The sequence below is a fragment of the Canis lupus genome, chromosome 3 (genome assembly GCF_048164855.1).
Source record: "Canis lupus baileyi chromosome 3, mCanLup2.hap1, whole genome shotgun sequence".
In the NCBI taxonomy this organism is placed as follows: Eukaryota; Metazoa; Chordata; class Mammalia; order Carnivora; family Canidae; genus Canis; species Canis lupus.
In genome coordinates, this window is record NC_132840.1 from 38817648 (window position 1) to 38834165 (window position 16518).

The 16518-nt window shown below is 42.2% G+C and overlaps 1 protein-coding gene and 1 long non-coding RNA gene across 29 annotated transcripts in view; one reads left to right on the forward strand and one right to left on the reverse strand.

The window, feature by feature from the left end:
- Nucleotides 1–16518, forward strand: part of FGGY (FGGY carbohydrate kinase domain containing) — a 413650-nt gene that overhangs the window by 351578 nt on the left and 45554 nt on the right. Inside the window, exon 15 of one of the 28 annotated variants that reach the window (XM_072820450.1) lies at nt 10354–10596. The exons of the other annotated variants lie outside the window; for them this stretch is intronic. Within the exon in view, the coding sequence (XP_072676551.1) occupies nt 10354–10449 (96 nt within the window). The 3' untranslated portion in view covers nt 10450–10596. Of the gene's footprint in view, nt 1–10353; nt 10597–16518 lie in introns of those variants that run through there. 28 annotated transcript variants of the gene reach the window in all.
- LOC140630397 (uncharacterized) overlaps nt 1476–16518 on the reverse strand; it is a 40589-nt gene continuing 25546 nt past the window's right edge. Inside the window, exons 2-3 of the long non-coding RNA XR_012028171.1 lie at nt 5961–6075; nt 1476–4256 (exon numbers count right to left, since the gene is read on the reverse strand). This is a non-coding gene — a long non-coding RNA (uncharacterized lncRNA). The remainder of the gene's footprint in view (nt 4257–5960; nt 6076–16518) is intronic.

A 16518-nucleotide genomic window follows, 5' to 3' on the forward strand; every position in this document is an offset into this window, starting at 1 on the left:
CCCCATTTGAATGGGAACTTCTAAGTAAGGGGCCAAGTATTCCTCATCCTCAGCCAGTAGTGGGTGCTGGATAAATGTTGGATAAATGCTGGATAAATGTTCTACTGAACTGGAGGTGAAATTTTATAGATTCTTGGCTGGTTACACAGAAAGCCAGCCACTTAAAGCTGCAGCGCCTCTGTGGATATACTCAGATTTAAAGTCTTTAACAGATAAAATCCGATCCAAGACCACCTAGATTATAGCTGAAACAGCTTTCCCTGTTCACGCCAGCACTCACTCCAAACTGCTCCTTACGATTCTCAATTACCCTCATGTTTCAAAACTAAGCTCCCCCATCCTTAGTGGTTCGGTTACTGAACAGCCCAATGTGTGAGCTGGGGCAACAGGTCTACCTCTTTGGGCCTCTGATCTCTCATCTTTAGACTGAAAGAATCAGGTCTAGTTTTCAAAAAATGTAAAGCAGTGGGACATTTGGGGAGGCTGATATATAAGAAAGACAGAAGATGAAGCACAGCTCCTGCTTATGCCATCACACCCTGTCTTTCCCCACGGTGGACATGGCAGTCTTGGAAGGGCTCTGTAGAACATGAGAAGCAATGGACTAGATTGTTTCAAAGGAAATAACCCCAAATACATTAAAGTAGTTAATCCTATTACTTAATGCAATAATAAAATAACTTCAAAATGGGAGATCCAAGCCATTGAGAAAGGTATATTCAAGGGCTCTCACAATGGGACCTCTGTGCCGGCGTGACGATTAGATGCCGCGTGTTGCTAGTGGAGGGGTGTCAGCTTGGCCTGATCGTGTACAGTGGGTTGGGGAAGCTAAAGCCTCTGGGCCTCATCTTCCTTGGCGAGAAACAGACTGCGTGTCATGGCACTAGTGAATTAGAAATTCTATCCAGTGACTCGTAGAGATTGATTTTCCGTCTGGGGATCTGACCTCTTGCTTCACCAGCAGAGGGGATCAGACTGTTCTGGGAGGAGCCAGGGAACCAGCCCTCTGAAAGGCCTTCCCTTTCTTTTCCTTTTTCTTTCTTTCTTTCTGAACTCTATGTTTCAAAGAGAATTTCTAATTACTTTGGGGGGCTTAACGCCACCAGTTTGAATCCTTGGCACTTAGAGCTTTGAGATATCCATACCACCCACCACATTGATGCTTTGTGCTAAAAGATTACTGCAGATTTAATTCCATTTATGCCACTGGATTTATCAAAAACCCTTGTGGAGTGGAGATGAATGCCTCATTTCCTTTAGTTTTTGTCAATTTTCATAGATCCCTTATGTGAATGCCTCCAGGGTAAAAATTGTACTCTAATTATTTCCATATCTCCAGTGCCTAACACAGAAACTGACATGGGATAGCTGCTTGGTAAATATTTGTTCATTCATTCCACAAATATCCTCATAGGTAAAATGATGAGCAAAATAACTGTTGTACCAATTTTCATCACATTTATTTACAGCTGAGGGTTAAGAGACAGCTAAATAAGTAAATATGAATAAATATATACTATGCTTTGGGTTAAGAGCTGTAAAGAAAAAGGACAGTTGCAGTGGATGAACAAGTTAGAGTGATTGATGAATGAGTGAAGGCACAGTGACCTCAGCCCCCAACCCTAAACCCCAGTTTCATCTCATCTTTTTGTAAATAATTATCGCTGTTATTTTAATTATCACATCTGCTATCATTTCTTGAGTATCCATTACCTTCCAAGCCCTGTGTTGATATCTTCATATTCGTTATATCAAATTCTCACAATAACCTTGCCAGTTAGGCCTCCTTTATCACTTATTCCAGATGAAAAAGTAAGGCTCGAGGAAGATAATTAACTTGTTCAGAGAGCTAATAAGTACAAGAAATGAAATGTGAATCAAAGTTGGGTTGATAGAACCTTTGCATTGAGCGAAAGGGAAAAAAAATTCGAAAGATTATTTCCAGAGAACCAACAGGGGTCCCTGTTTGAGAACACCGCATCATTCTTTGTGGCAAAAGCTCAGATGTCTCATAGGTGAGAGGGGAAAGAAAGTGAAAAATCTTTGCTGTAGAGAGAGGGAAAAGGAGAAAGATAGTATTCTTGAATTGCCATCTTATCAGCCGAGCAATAATAAACCATCACCATGGCAACAGGAACTCTAATTAATGACAGATGTTGAGTTACTTTAAAAACCACACCAGCCGAATACCGAGCTGGTGCTGTAAACTTCTCTCTCCTGCCACAGCTGGGCTAATCTTGTTGGAGGGACCCGCCTTTCAAGGGTGGAGCAAACTCTGGACTTGGCATCAGAAGACTTGCATCTGAGCCCCAAGTCTACCCTTTGTGAGCCATTTTTGCCGTGAACAATAAGTTTGTCAAAAGTGAGAGGTGGCTATCATTAATATCATCATTATTATTATACTAGTAGTAGCTCTCTGTGATTCAATTTTAAAATCTATAAAGTGATCGCATTTGTCTGAAGCATGGTCAGGAGATTTTAAAACAATGAAGGCTATAGAAGTGCTTAGGAAACATAAAATAACTCACAAAGATAAAGTATTGTTAACACCAGGAGGCAGCCTGATGTCGTAGGAAGAGCTTGTCTTGGAATCAGACAGACGTGGCTGATTATGGACTGCTTCACTTCAGAACAGTCACTGAAATGCACAGCGTGTCAGTCTCTTAATAAGATTTCTTAGCATAGATTTGCAAATTGGTCTACCCATCCTATAAAATGCAAGTCTTCCTTAACCTCTCTGCACTTGAGTTTCTCCCTCTGGAAAACAGAGATGATGCTAGCACCTCTCTTATGAGCTTGTTGTGAGGATTAAATACATTAATACGGGAAGTACCTGTACTTAGAGCAAAGCTTGGCACAGACCATGTACCATAAAACTGAAGTGTAGTGGTGGTGGTAGTCATGGTGATGGTGGTCATGGTGGTGGTGATGATGATGGAAGAGAAAGGGAGGAAGAGCAGTCGTAGTGATATATGTGCACAGAAGTGTGAGAGCTCTGACGTGGGGCACAGATGAGGGCATTCTGGTCATTGTCAAAATACTTTTGGTCAGTTCCTGGACTGGTCAGCTCATTCATAGGTCTAGTTTTCTCAAAGGTTCTATTGTCTGCATTGCCTTTTGGTCCAGCCCAATATATTATGTCTCTCCTGATTCCAGCTGCATAGTTTAAGTGGGGGAAGGAGAACCAGGACAAAGAATTGACAGAAACCATCAGAAAAATTTGCTTGGAGCTCAAGTTCTCTATAGGCCAGAGCTTTCCAAAGAGTGGTCTTTGGTGTATTAAAAGGTATTCCTGGAGAGAATTCATTTGGAAAATGCTGTGTTCAAGTTAGCTAGGTATCTTTATAGCAGGTCTCATAAGGCTTTACCATGGAAACATGCATTGTCAATTTCCTGGGATGGGGAGGCATATAGAGCATAGTCTTTCCCAACTTACTTGACCAAAGAATTATCTTTGGAGCTGATGTTTCTAGGACCAATCAGGAATGCTGCCATAAACCCATGGTCCAAAGCATCAAGCATGCCACAAGCAATACCGGAAAGCAGATTCGAAAAATCCTGCCAGTGTTCCCATCAGTAACTGTGTGCATTTAACAAAAGAAGAGTGCACCGGTGCCGAATTTGGCAGCAACTACATGAAAGATGGTAGAGAAGCAACAATAAGTACAACCCGCATAGTCCCCACTCTCTCGGGCTCTTCTGGGCCTCCTGGATAAGGAGGAGGTTGCCTGGCAATTTGAATACAGTGTGGCAAGTGAGCAGATGCAGGGCACAAAGTGCCATGGGACCAGAGGCAGGGGCTTCTTATCCAATGTGGCGGGTCAAGGAAAAGTTCCCTTCCCAGAGGAAATTGCTACTAAGCTGAGATCTAAAGAAACGACTAGAGCTGCAGAACACATTTTCAGGACACTTTCCCATGCGTTGCCATCTTATATCCTGAGAGCAATCCTCCTGGTGAGATAGGATGAGAAAGGTAAAAAAAAGCTAAGCTGTGGCTCCTACCACAGGCCAGGTACTGTGCAAGGCACTTCCTACACATTCTGTGTTTGATCTTCTCCACAGTGAGCCGTGGCCTCAGTTTACCTATGAAAAGTTGAGGCTCTAGCTTCACAAAGCCACACGTGGTGAGTGCACAACTAGGACTTGAACTCAGACTCGGGTGATGCCAGAGCAGTCTCCCATTGCGTCTGTGGCCCATGGGTGCTGAGCCTGTTAAGCGGCTGGCCTGAGGCAGAGTTTTCAGCAAACCAAGAAACCTAGACAAGGAAGCAGAACATCTTCAAGGTTTTTCTTAAATGCTTTACATTATCCTGAGTACTCTTCCCAATCATTTGGTATAGAAAGATCTCTGCTTTTTTTTTTTTTTTTTTTTTTTTTAGTTACCTGGTATGCGAATACTTTTTTGAGTTCTTACTTGGCAAAATAAAAGCTTGCATTTACTGTATGTCGCCTCCAAAGTAATTTTGGAAATGTTAGTGTCCCTGAAATTTGAAAAATCTTAGAAATACGCTCCATTTTATAGAACCCACCCGTTCTATAAAATGTGTTCTATAAAATTGTGTTGAACCAGCACATTACTTTGAGAGTGTTGATTCAAACTTGAATGGGTTACTAAACTCTGTAGCTCAATGTCCAGCAGCCATAACTAGAGATAAAGTAGAATAATGTGGCATCGCCCAGATGCACATACCCCACCAGTGGCACCCAAGGTGACTTTAGCTGACATGTGGACTCTCTTTCTCTGATAGTTACATATTTATTTTAATGTATATTAGGAAAAAAATACAACCAACATCATACTTGGGTTCTCATGGGCATTAGTGCTTAGAAGATAGCAATTTTAAACAAAGAGAAAAAGGGATTTATTCAGAATTTAGAAAAAAAATATTCTACATAATAAATACTACAGGTAGTACTTGGATGTGGAAACAATTATGAAGATGGTGTGTGAATTGCCAAAATTGTAAAGTAGTAAGGTAGTATGTATGGAAGTACCTCATGCAGAGAAGACCCCAGTAAATGCTTCCTTCCTTTTTGACTCATGCGGCTAGCAAGTCAGAGTCCCAATTGAACCTTATAGCCTCAGACTCTCAGTCCAGTGCTCCTTCCAGGACACCTTTAACTCTTTTGTTTCCTGTCAGCCTACTTCATCCTGCATCCTTCCTCCTTGCTTTTAGCCCTTGGGGAAAATGCAATAAGTAGGTATTTCCTTTTTTTTTTTAATAATAAATTTATTTTTTTATTGGTGTTCAATTTGCCAACATACAGACTAACACCTAGTGCTCATCCCGTCAAGTGCCCCCCTCAGTGCCTGTCACCCACTCACCCCCACCCCCCGCCCTCCTCCCCTTCCACCACCCCTAGTTCGTTTCCCAGAGTTAGGAGTCTTCATGTTCTGTCTCCCTTTCTGATATTTCCTACCCATTTCTTCTCCCTTCCCTTATATTCCTTTTCACTATTATTTATTTTCCCCAAATAAATGAGAACATATAATGTTTGTCCTTCTCTGATTGACTTACTTCACTCAGCATAATACCCTCCAGTTCCATCCACGTTGAAGCAAATGGTGGGTATTTGTCATTTCTAATGGCTGAGTAGGTATTTCAGAAGCGAATAGTGGCTTGCAAAAATGTTCTGAAGAGTGTCAATAATAAATGAAGTATACTGAAGAGGTAAACCGCGTTTGCATTTAGAAAAACAGGAATCAGAATCTGAGAATTGAAAGGGCCCTCAGAGATCATCTCACCCACTCCCCCCTTTTATGAATGAGGAAGTTGGAACGCAGAGAGGGGAAGTGCTTTATTCAGAGTCTTAGCTGGTTGAACCAAAATGAGAATTCATATAAAACATGCAGATATAAAATTTTATAACTTAAAAAAAAATAAAAAGACCCGTTTCCTCCAGACTTCCTGCTTTCCAGAAAAGTGGCAGGGATGTAGCATTAAAGGACTTTTACTTACACAAATCTGAAACTTCAGAAGGTCATGCTTCATACTGTGCCAGGCAAGAGAATGTTGTAAATGATCACTGGAGAAGGTGTTCCTGAAGATATTCTTTTGTTTGTTTGTTTTTTCACTGTGGTAAGATACACATCACATGGAACTTGTCACTTTTAAGTGGACAGCTCAGGAGCGTTAAGTATTATTCACATCATTGGGCAACCAGTTTCCAGAACTCTTTTCATCTTGCAAAACTTAAACTCTGTACCCAGTAAACAACAACTACCCCCTCCTCCCAGCACCCAGCCCCTGGCCACCACCATTCTACTTTCGGTCTCTATGAATATGGTGACTCTAGGAACCTCAAATAAAATATGGTATTTGCCGTTTTGTGACTAGCTCATTTCACTCAGCATCAAGTTCTCAATGTTCATCCATGTGGTAGGGTGGATCAGAATTCTGTTTTACCCTGGTTGTATTTTTAAGCCTTTCCTCTGTGGTCCTGGATTGTACCCGTCATTGCCACAAAGACTTGGGCCATGCTCGACATGTCCATGCTTTCTGTCCAGTGAGGGACATAGATGGCTCAGTTGTGGGTGATAGCAGAGGGGAAAGGAGTCTCTAAAAGAACGTGGCCCCTCTTCTTCCATTGTGACAGGGAGGTCAGGGAGATTGCATGCTCTATTCCCACCCTCACCCCCAGTTTCTTTCACTGCCCCTGTCCTGAGGTCTTCCATCATCCACAGAGAAGCAGGGGCTGTAGGGGTTACAGGTTAAAAAAGTGGATTTCCAAGTAAAATGGCCTCAGGTTCCAGTCTCAACCTCTCTGCCTTACTAGATGTGTGATCTGGGGTGATGAACCTCTCAGGGCCTCTATCAGGTCATCTGTAAAATGGACAGAATGATACCTGTATCAAAAAAGCTTGCTTGAGCAACCTGGGGTGGGGGCTCAGGGGTTTAGCACCGCCTTCAGCCCAGGGCGTGGTCCTGGAGACCCGAGATTGAGTCCCACGTCCGGCTCCCTGCATGGAGCCTGCTTCTCCTTCTGCCTGTGTCTCTACCTCTCTCTCTCTTGCTCTGTGTATCATGAATAAATAATTAAAATCTTAAAAAAAAAAAAAAAAAAAGCCTTGCTCTTTTTTTCTTTCTGAGTCATAAGATATTTTCTGGACTTCTCTAGTTTTAAAGTTAATCTCTCAAATTAAAAAATAATAGGATCCCTATTTGGCTCAGGTCATGATCCTGGGGTCCTGGGATAGAGTCCCACCTAGGGCTTCCTGCTGCCCCGGGAGGGTGCTTTTCCCTCTGCCTCTGCCTCTATTTCTCTCAGTCTCTCATGAAAAAATAACACAATCTTAAAATAATGGTAATAATAATAATGTGATCCATTTCACTTCATTTAAGGTTGTTTAGAGATGTAATGTGAAGTCATCTGACATTCTGGCCACTCTGAGATGTCTTGTTCCAGCCTGAGGATTTTAAGGAACCTCATGATATTGGAAAGGAGAAAATGCTCATAATTGTGCAGCTTTTCCATGTCAGATATATGTTTTTTCCACTGCACACACTGAGTAGAACTGTATTATGGTACTTGGCTCTTTGCAGTATTCCTATTATCTGTCCCCCTGGTCATTCTTAACTACCCCAGCCCTCCCCCCAACTCATACATCCTGATCAGTGCCCAATGCAATGCCCCTAGAACGGACAGATGCCACCCCCAGCATTAAAAAATAAAAGTGTTTCTTTAATGAATTGGGAACCAACATCTGCCTGCATTTATTTAGCCACCAACACATTCCCCATATCTTAAGATACTCTGTTCCCACTTCGATACCCCCATGGCCTCATGGTGAAAGGTACCATTCATCCGACCTCTCAACTCGGGCACAGAAGGAAGCCTGGCTGTAAAAACTGATTTCGGCTCCTCTCTGAAGTTGGCCATCTCTCTTTGCAGACCAGTTAGGAAATTTTTTTTTTTCTGCTTCTGACCCTCCCCTCCTTTCTTTTGATAAACAGGACAGCTGTCCCCAAAGGCATGAATCCATTACCTTTCACCAGTTGAGTTCATTTTCCATTGCATGTTTCTGTTTAAAGAGAAAGCCTTTTAAGAGGCTTGAGCATACATTGAGTGTGTGTACTTAATTTTTAATATGTGTGCGCACACCGCCAAGAGAACAGAGAAGCCTTAAATAACAATGAAACCGAATTGTACATGTTGCCTGTTTTATGTGGCACTGATTCCCAAATAGACTCTTAGCAGCCAGGTATTATTTAATACATCCCATTAATCAAGCTGCCAAATCTAAATGAAAACCATGTTTAAATATATTTAATAAGATTACAGCTTTTGGTTGAATATCAAACTAACATAACCGTATTCTTACCCCAGCCAACTCTCATTTGCTGTCTTATATTTTTACTCTGTGCGCTAGTTCTTTTGTTTTATCAAACCAATTTTGATTATAAAGCAATTTATACTACAAACTTCTAGCCTAGTGTGGGGTTCCACTGAGCCCTTAAATGTAAATGTTTTAGAGCAAGAAAACAACCCTGAGTTGGTTTTGGGTTTTTTGTCTTGTTTTGTTTTGTTTTGTTTTGTTTTTTCTTGGCTGAAAAATGAGATGTCTCCTTGTGAGGTGAGCAGTTGAATTAAAAAGGAAATTAATAATTGTCTTAGAGATACTAAATTGTAGCTTCCGTAATAAATGTAGTCTGCCTTTGAGTTGTTATTACTTTTAGCGTTTTGTACTAAAGGTACTCTTGATTTTTTTTTTTTCTTTTGACCAACTATTCAGGCTTCTGTTAGTTTTGTACTAGCGACATCTAGGGGCCATAGGGGACATGGAGTGGGCCGCTAAACTCTTCTTGGTACTCTAAAAAAGGAATCCCCCCCCCCACACACACACACCCTGTTCTTGGAGATACAATGACAAAATGCTTGTGGGTCTTGGGGTCCAATGAGAGAGAAGGCAAGGTCAGCCTGAGGAGGTAGGTGGCGAGCTCCATCCACCAGGCTTCCACTCTGGCGGCCGACCAGAAAGGGCTGTAACCAAGAACTGTTTTTATCAAGAACTAGCCAAACTTAAGAGAGTAATATCTTCTTTCCCAGCTGATTTTTTTAAGTTGTTAACAAATATCATTGGATTTGTGTAATGTGTTTAACTTTTGTTCTGGTCTTCAGCAGCCTGTGTGCTGTTTTTATCCTTGTAACGGGAATTTTCTGTAGTGATTTCATTGAAATGAAGATAGCTGGTGGTGCTTCCATTCCCTGTCTGGTGCTGATTTCTCACCTCTCGCCCATCTAAAAGGCCTTCTCTTTTCTTTCTTCACTGCTCTCTGTATTAGTCCTTAGGAAGTTCTGTTTCGACCTGTCAGCCAGTGTATCCTCTCCACGGATGATTCATGATTACCTCTTCCAGCTCCTCGAGCTCCTCCATGGTTATTCACGTTTACCTTGTCCTAAAGCCTTTGCATCTCGGGTTAATACAATCATAAATGTGTGTATTAAAAGCAGTAAGATCCCTTGATTAGGAACACTGATGAGTAAGTAATTCTTTTAAAACTGTTTTTGGTCTCTATTCGATTCAAAATTCAGGACATGTGTTTGTAGAAATTCTGTGCTTCATTTTATCTTTATTTTTTTTTTAAGATTTTATTTATTTATTCATGAGAGACACAGGCAGAGGGAGAAGCAGGCTCCCTGCGGTGAGCCCAATGTTGGCCTCTATCCCAGGACCCCAGAATCACGACCTGCAGATGCTCAACCACTGAGCCACCCAGATGCCCCTCTGTGCTTCGTTTTAAAAAGAAACAGTAAATAGAGTGCATAGCAATACATAAAATTCTTATAAATAGATATTATCGGTATGTCATGTCTCTTTGTAGATGGTGATGATGATGATAGGCCACATTTATGGATGCTTTCTCTATGCCAAGTACTGTTCAGATCACTTTACATGAATTAACTCATTTAGTCACCACAAAAATATCATAGGGCAAGAACTAAAATTATCCCCATTTTACATATGTTCACAGAATGCTTGTGCACTCCCAAAAAGGAAACTTCAACAATGTCATGCCTGAGCCTGCCATGGTAGTGTGCAATTAAAGAGTTAATATGATTAATTCTTTCTTGAACTTTTAGAGTCACTTTGGTTCACTTTCCTTTGCCCCATTAAATGCCTTTCCCTTTGGGAGCATGTGCATCTTTTTCAGCCTTTGATACCTGTCTCTTCTTGTTCAGTCCCTCCTGCTATGTCTATTGAGAAAGCAATGTCAAAACAGAAAAGAGAAGAGAAGAAAGGAGGAGAGAGCGAGCAGTATCTGCCCTCAGAGAGCTTATATTCCAGTTGCAAGGAATCCAGAGGCAAGTAGTTGTAGCAACAAGTAATCACAACAAATATTATAATTTCAGGTCGCAAAAAATCCTCAGAAAGAAAATAAAGCAACCCAAAGGAACAAAGCAGCACAGGGAACTGAGCAAGAGGAGCATGAAGGACTGGCAGTGTGAGCAGTGGGAAAGGTCTTCCTGAGGAAGAGATGTTTGAGATGAGATGCAAGTGGCAGAGAGCACAGCAAGTGCAAAGGCCCTGAAGTGGGAACTAATTGAATGTGTCTGAGGAAAAGCAAAAAGACCTGGGAGGCTGGAGTGTGTTAAGTAAGAAGAATTCTGTGATGTGAATCTCTTCTCTGTCTTTCCTTCTCAGCTCTCTGGCACTCTTTTTTTTTTCCTCCTGCCTCAGATCCTTATTTCACTGAACTCAAAGAAATGGTCTGGAATGGCAAAATCCTGAGGTGTCATCTATGGGAGTAAGGGGACAGGGAAGTTCACAAGCAAAAGAATTGGACTGAGAAAGGTTACAGTCTGTGTGTCTTCCATGTAAACTCATATCCCACGCATTTGTATTCTGTAAAATCAGATGAAGATGAACATACGACATAAGCAAAATCCAACTTTATTGGTAGAGTTAGTCATTCATGAGTCAGTTCTGCCACAGTCCAGGGCAGACCTTGGGTATAATACTTCTTACATGTATGGTGACTCTCCTTTGTGTGTTCACCACCTCCTGGTCCGCCACTCTTTGTGTGTCTTCTACTCAACTGGAAGCTAACTGAGGGCTGATGCTATTCATAATCACTCTTCAGTGCACTTTCTTTATTTTGTTCATTTATTCAACAAGTGGATCTTGAGTGCCATCTCCATGCCAGCCACTGTGCTAGGTCTGTCTTTGTTCACAAACACAATTCTGAACAAGAGAGACTTGGTCCTTGTGCTCAAGGTTCTTACAGTATTGCAGAGGAGAAATACGATGATATAGATAACTGTGATAGAATGTACTGTGTGCCAAAATAGGTGACAATAGGTGACACCCCTCCTCCAGCCTTGAGGAGTCAGGAAAAATATTCTGAAGGAATGACAGTTAAGACAGGCTTGGGAATGTTAACTAAACAAAGGTAGGTGTGTGTGTGTGTGTGTGTGTGTCTGTGACGGGCTGGAATAGGAAGATATGCAGAATTGTGGCTTTTGGGAACAAAGGAGTTATGAACCCTGAAATGAACTCAGTTGTGTATTGGGAAGAAAATGTGAATTTGAGTGAATGAGTGAATAAATTAATGCTTAATGCTTTTGTCTACATACATGGTATTAGGGGCAGCTCATGAGCTGGAAGCATAAGGCCAAAAGGCATTTTGTTAATTCACCTCCATAAATCACTATTCCAGATTTTTTCCATTATTTCCCCGTAGGCAAACTCTTATGAAGACCCACCTCATTATCAAAAGGTTGCTTGCCTAGCAGATTATTCAGTGATTTATTGGGATAGCAGGCTAAGCATTCGTCTTACTCTGGGGATGGCTTTATCAGTGGGATTGGAGGTATCCAAAACCCAATGGCCAACATTCCTGTCTTTCACGGCTTGGATGAAAACTATGGAATGGATGAATGAAACAAATCTTAACTTGAGGGCTGTGCATAGACGGGACAATGGTGTATTTTAGATGCCAGAGGCAGATTCCTAGGTTGGGGAGTAGGGATCTGGATTCCAGTCTTTGCTCTACCATTAACTTGTGGTGTGGCACTGAGCAAGTGTCATTTCTCTAACCTGTATAGTGGAGTACCAAGCAATGTCAGTGGTCCCTCCCAGCTCGGGAGTTCCATGTTCATTTTAGTTCTCTCTGCCAAGGATGGGGGGATGGTGGATGTGGGCCCTTCTAGGGCAGCAGCCCTGTCCTGAGCTGCTCATGCCTTCAGAAGCACGGGCATCTCCAGGCCCAGAGCACCCTGAGGAGCTGTCCTAACCCACTACATTCATGGGTAGGTTCTGGTTGTCCATTACCTATGACCTGCCAGGGCCATGAATGTCCACACTCCTGATGTCCTTCTCATTCCCCTAGTATCTGTTCTAAAGTGATCCGAGAGGTAGGCTTTTCCAGATGTAGCTTTCCCTTCAGGTCCACGTGGAGAGCCTCTGTTTGCCCATGCTCCCTCTCCTCTTCTTGCTCTAGAGTCAGACAGCAAGCTTCCAGACCCCAGCCCCTCTGCTGACCACCTGTGTGGCCTTCGTCAGCCCTCTTAATCTCTGTGCCTGTTTCTTTCATCAAGAAATGTGGAGAATATTTGTTTCTATTTAACAGGGTCAATTGTAACATTAATGAGATAATTGACATAAAACAGAACAGCACCTGGCACATCGCAAGGACAAAGTACGTTGCTGCCTTCATCCCTTACATATTTTCTGCCCCATTCTCAGGCAGGTAGTGGGGATATGAGGCTAATAGGACACTGTCTCTGCCTGGAGGTCCAGTCCAGTGCACTCTGAGAACGGAGTGCCTCATGGGGGGCAGACACCTTACCTGGATTACCTCATTGAATTCCCACGATGACCCAGTGGGGGGATGCTTATTCTTCCCATTTCACACCCAAGGAAACTGCAGCCCAGAGAAGGCATATGACATTCCCAGCATCACGCTAACATTAGTAAATGGCAGCACTGGGAAAGGAGCTCAGTTCTCTTGGGCTCCAAATCCAGTGCTCTTTCCACCAGCCCACCCAGCTACCATGAGGCTGCCCTCACGTGGTTTATTTTGAAAAGAAAAGGAAGAAGCAGCACTAATGGGAGTGAACTTCATGGGAAAGCAAGCTCTCTGCTCAGGGCTCCATGTTTTGCTTTCAGAAGCAGTGGGAAGGCAAGGCTCCTGAGCCCAGCTCCCAGCAGCCCTTGCTTCAGCCCATCTGAAAAGGATCCGTCTTTAAAAGCAAGGAGCCAGAAAAAATAATTCATACTAAAAACAAACTCTGTCATGAGTCATTTGACTCTGCTTTCCCCTGAACACATAGTTTATGTCTTGGGCGAGCTAGGGCTAAGGGAACATCTGATATGTTTTAGGCCAGCAGAGACATTATTTAAGGAACTTCACATCCAATATGTGCCCGTCGGACCCCATGGTTTAAATCAAGGCTTGTGCTGACGGGGCCTGACAATTTGTTATTTTTGTTGCGGTCGTATTGGGGTGTGATTGTGTACAAGTTTTATCAAGATGACAAGAATCACTTTGGTCCATGATTCACAAGTTCTTGAGCGTGCACCAGCCTATGCAGTACTTACCCTGAGTGACTCTGTGCACAAAAGGAAGGGGTATGTGTGCACACATGTTCTGATGTGTGAGCACCTGGGAGCCGAGAGAGAGAATGAGGGAAAGGCAGCTTCCAAGGAAGCTGCCTCTCCATTTCCCTCAGCAGAGGAGGAAGCCTCAGCCCTGGGTCAGAGTCTTTCTCAGTCCTGGGCGAGCGTAACCCGGAGAACAAGGCAAGTGGCTCTCTGTGGCCACCCTGTTCTTTTGTAGGTATGTGAAAAATGACAGGAATAGACTTACATCATGAAAACTGGAGCAGTATAGATCTAGGGAGTAAAAGGCAAAAGGCACAAACCTGTCTTGCTCCTAGAGGTAATCACTGCTGTACATTGTCTATCTTTTCTTAACCTTTTTCATGCTTTCACAGATATGTGTGTAGATAGATAGATAGATAGATAGATAGATAGATAGATAGATAGATAATAGATAGATATAGATAGATATAGATATAGATATTTTGGAGTCTGTTAGTGCACATTGAGCTGCCCTGTGTCTATTACATATGGAGTGTAATTCCAGAATCTGATATATTAAAAAATTATTGTCCTATTGATAGACACTTAAGTGGTTTCTAGTATGTAACTTTGGTAAATGGTGATACAAGGATCATCCTTAGTATGGGTCTCTATACAGAAGTATGAAAATCTCTCTTGGAGAGATATGAAAAAGTAGAATTACTACTGGAAGGATTGTGCATTTAAAATATTCTTAGCTGTGGCCCAAAATGTCCTCTGAAAAGACTATCCCTATTTGTATTCCTGCCAGCAGTGCCCCTGCGCCTTTGCCAACACTGGGTATTGTCAATCGTTTCACATTTTTGCCAGTTTCTTAGCAGAAAATGACTGTTCATAGTTGTTTGTCTTTGCTCTGTTACTAGTAAGAATGAACATTTTCTTTATATCCTTGATTTCTGTTTTCCATTAATGGCCTATTGATATCCTTTCTTCATTTTCCTATGGGGTTGTCTTTTTCTTACTGATTTGGAGTTGTTTATATGCTCTGTATATCCTTTGTCTGTCATACATACTGAGGGCTTTCTTATAATATGTCCCACACCATCTACTTCTGCTATGATGTCTTGTACAGGAGTTTTAAATTTTCATATACTTACATCTGCTATTCTCTGTCTTTATGACTTTGGGATTTCTTGGAAACGGTTCCTGTAAACTGTTTCTTCTCCTAAAACTATTTTTCAGAATGTTAACATTTTAGACCAGAACACACCAGGTTAGCAGAATGGTCTGTGGGTTTGTGCAGACATTCTTGGTAATTTCACCATTAATTATGAGAAAATTCTAAAACCATATGGATCTCAATCATAGGCAAATGAGAGGCACCTGAGAGCATGTACCCTAAAGCTGTTTATGTGGGCCTTAGACCATATCCAGGATCCTTTACTTGCCACTTGGTTTTGGGGCATCACTTTGTTGCTTTGTGCCTTGGTTTATTTCTCTGTAAAGTGGGGTGAATCACAATTTCAAAGGTTATTATGAGGTTTAACAACTCCCATATTTCAGCATGTGGTCACAAGTCAATACATGTTTGTTTCTATCTTTCCTGACAAAAGGCCTTTTTTTTCCCCCTGGATATTTAAATATAACTGGTCATTTAAACTGTTCATTTCCATCTCTTCTGAGGATTTTGTAGCTGAATAGTAGAATCAGCTTGCTCAAGAGTCTAAGTAAGGCAATTTCCTCATGATACATCTCAGTGGGCCTAAGAGAAACAAAACACCTACAACCATTGCTCAATGCTGGAAAATTCTCCAGGGTGGCCGACCCTTTTTAGAGCAGAGAGGCAGGGCTCTGGGGGACTGCTTCAATCTATGTGGGTGGAGAGTTCCTTCTTCCAGAGCTTTTGTAGTTCCTGGGTTCACTGAGCCTTTTACCCACGCAGAGATAATTCCCTCTGCCTCAGAACCGCCCCCCCCCCCACTTCCCCTCGCCTTGCCTGGCATCCTTCACTTCTCTTATCAACATAGTGCAAAAGGCTAGGCTGAGAGCTCAGACACTTGAGCTGGGCAGCGTGGCTTCAAATTCCAGCTCTGCCACTATTACTAATGAGTCCTGGGCAAGAGTTTCTTAATTTTTCTCTGCCTCAGACTTCCTATCTGTAAGATGGGAATTCTAGTATTACCTGCCTCATGGAGCTCTTACAAGAATTAATGTTTATAAAGCAGTTGGCCCATAAGTATAGAGCTCAAGGAGCTATGAAGAGAACATATTTGGTGTCTGAATCCCATCTCCTCCTTTCATAGCCAATTGACTCTGCATGACCTACTTATTCTAACCTCAGCTTTCTCATTAGTAAAATGGGTGTGAAAACATCTAATTCATGTGATTCCTGGGAAAGCCACACAGGATAGAAATAATGTCTGTAATGATAAATAGGTATTCAATCAGTGGTGGCTACTGTGGTGATGATTCCAGAGAAGGACAAGAGTGAGCATGCAGGGAGGCTGGTGATTATAAGAGAAGGTTCTAGAGTCAGATCCTGGGTTAGAATTCAGCCTCTACCATTCTTGGTCATGGGACCTTGGACTTAACTTCTCTGACATACAATTTCCTGATCTGTAAAACTGGATTGGTAATGGTGCCTATCTCTAGGCTTCTTGTAAGGGGAAAATGGTAATACATTGGGCACATAGAAAATGCTTAATAAAATGAGCAACTACTGATACTTGTGTCTCCTGTCCATCCGTGGGAGGATCCCTGCCTACAGACAGGGGTCCCAAAGCAGAAGAAATGGCAGTACAGCCCAGTCCACTCTGGTGCATCTGGAGATAGGAAAGAGGATCAAAGTCAGGAAACAGAAGCTTGGTTTCTAGGGAACAAGGCAAAATGATTAGGGCAGAGAGAAAAACACAATTAAGCATATCCATCGGGATCTATCTGCAGGAATGCATCTCATTTTAATTCTTAAAACAATCCTGTTGGGTAGGTACTAT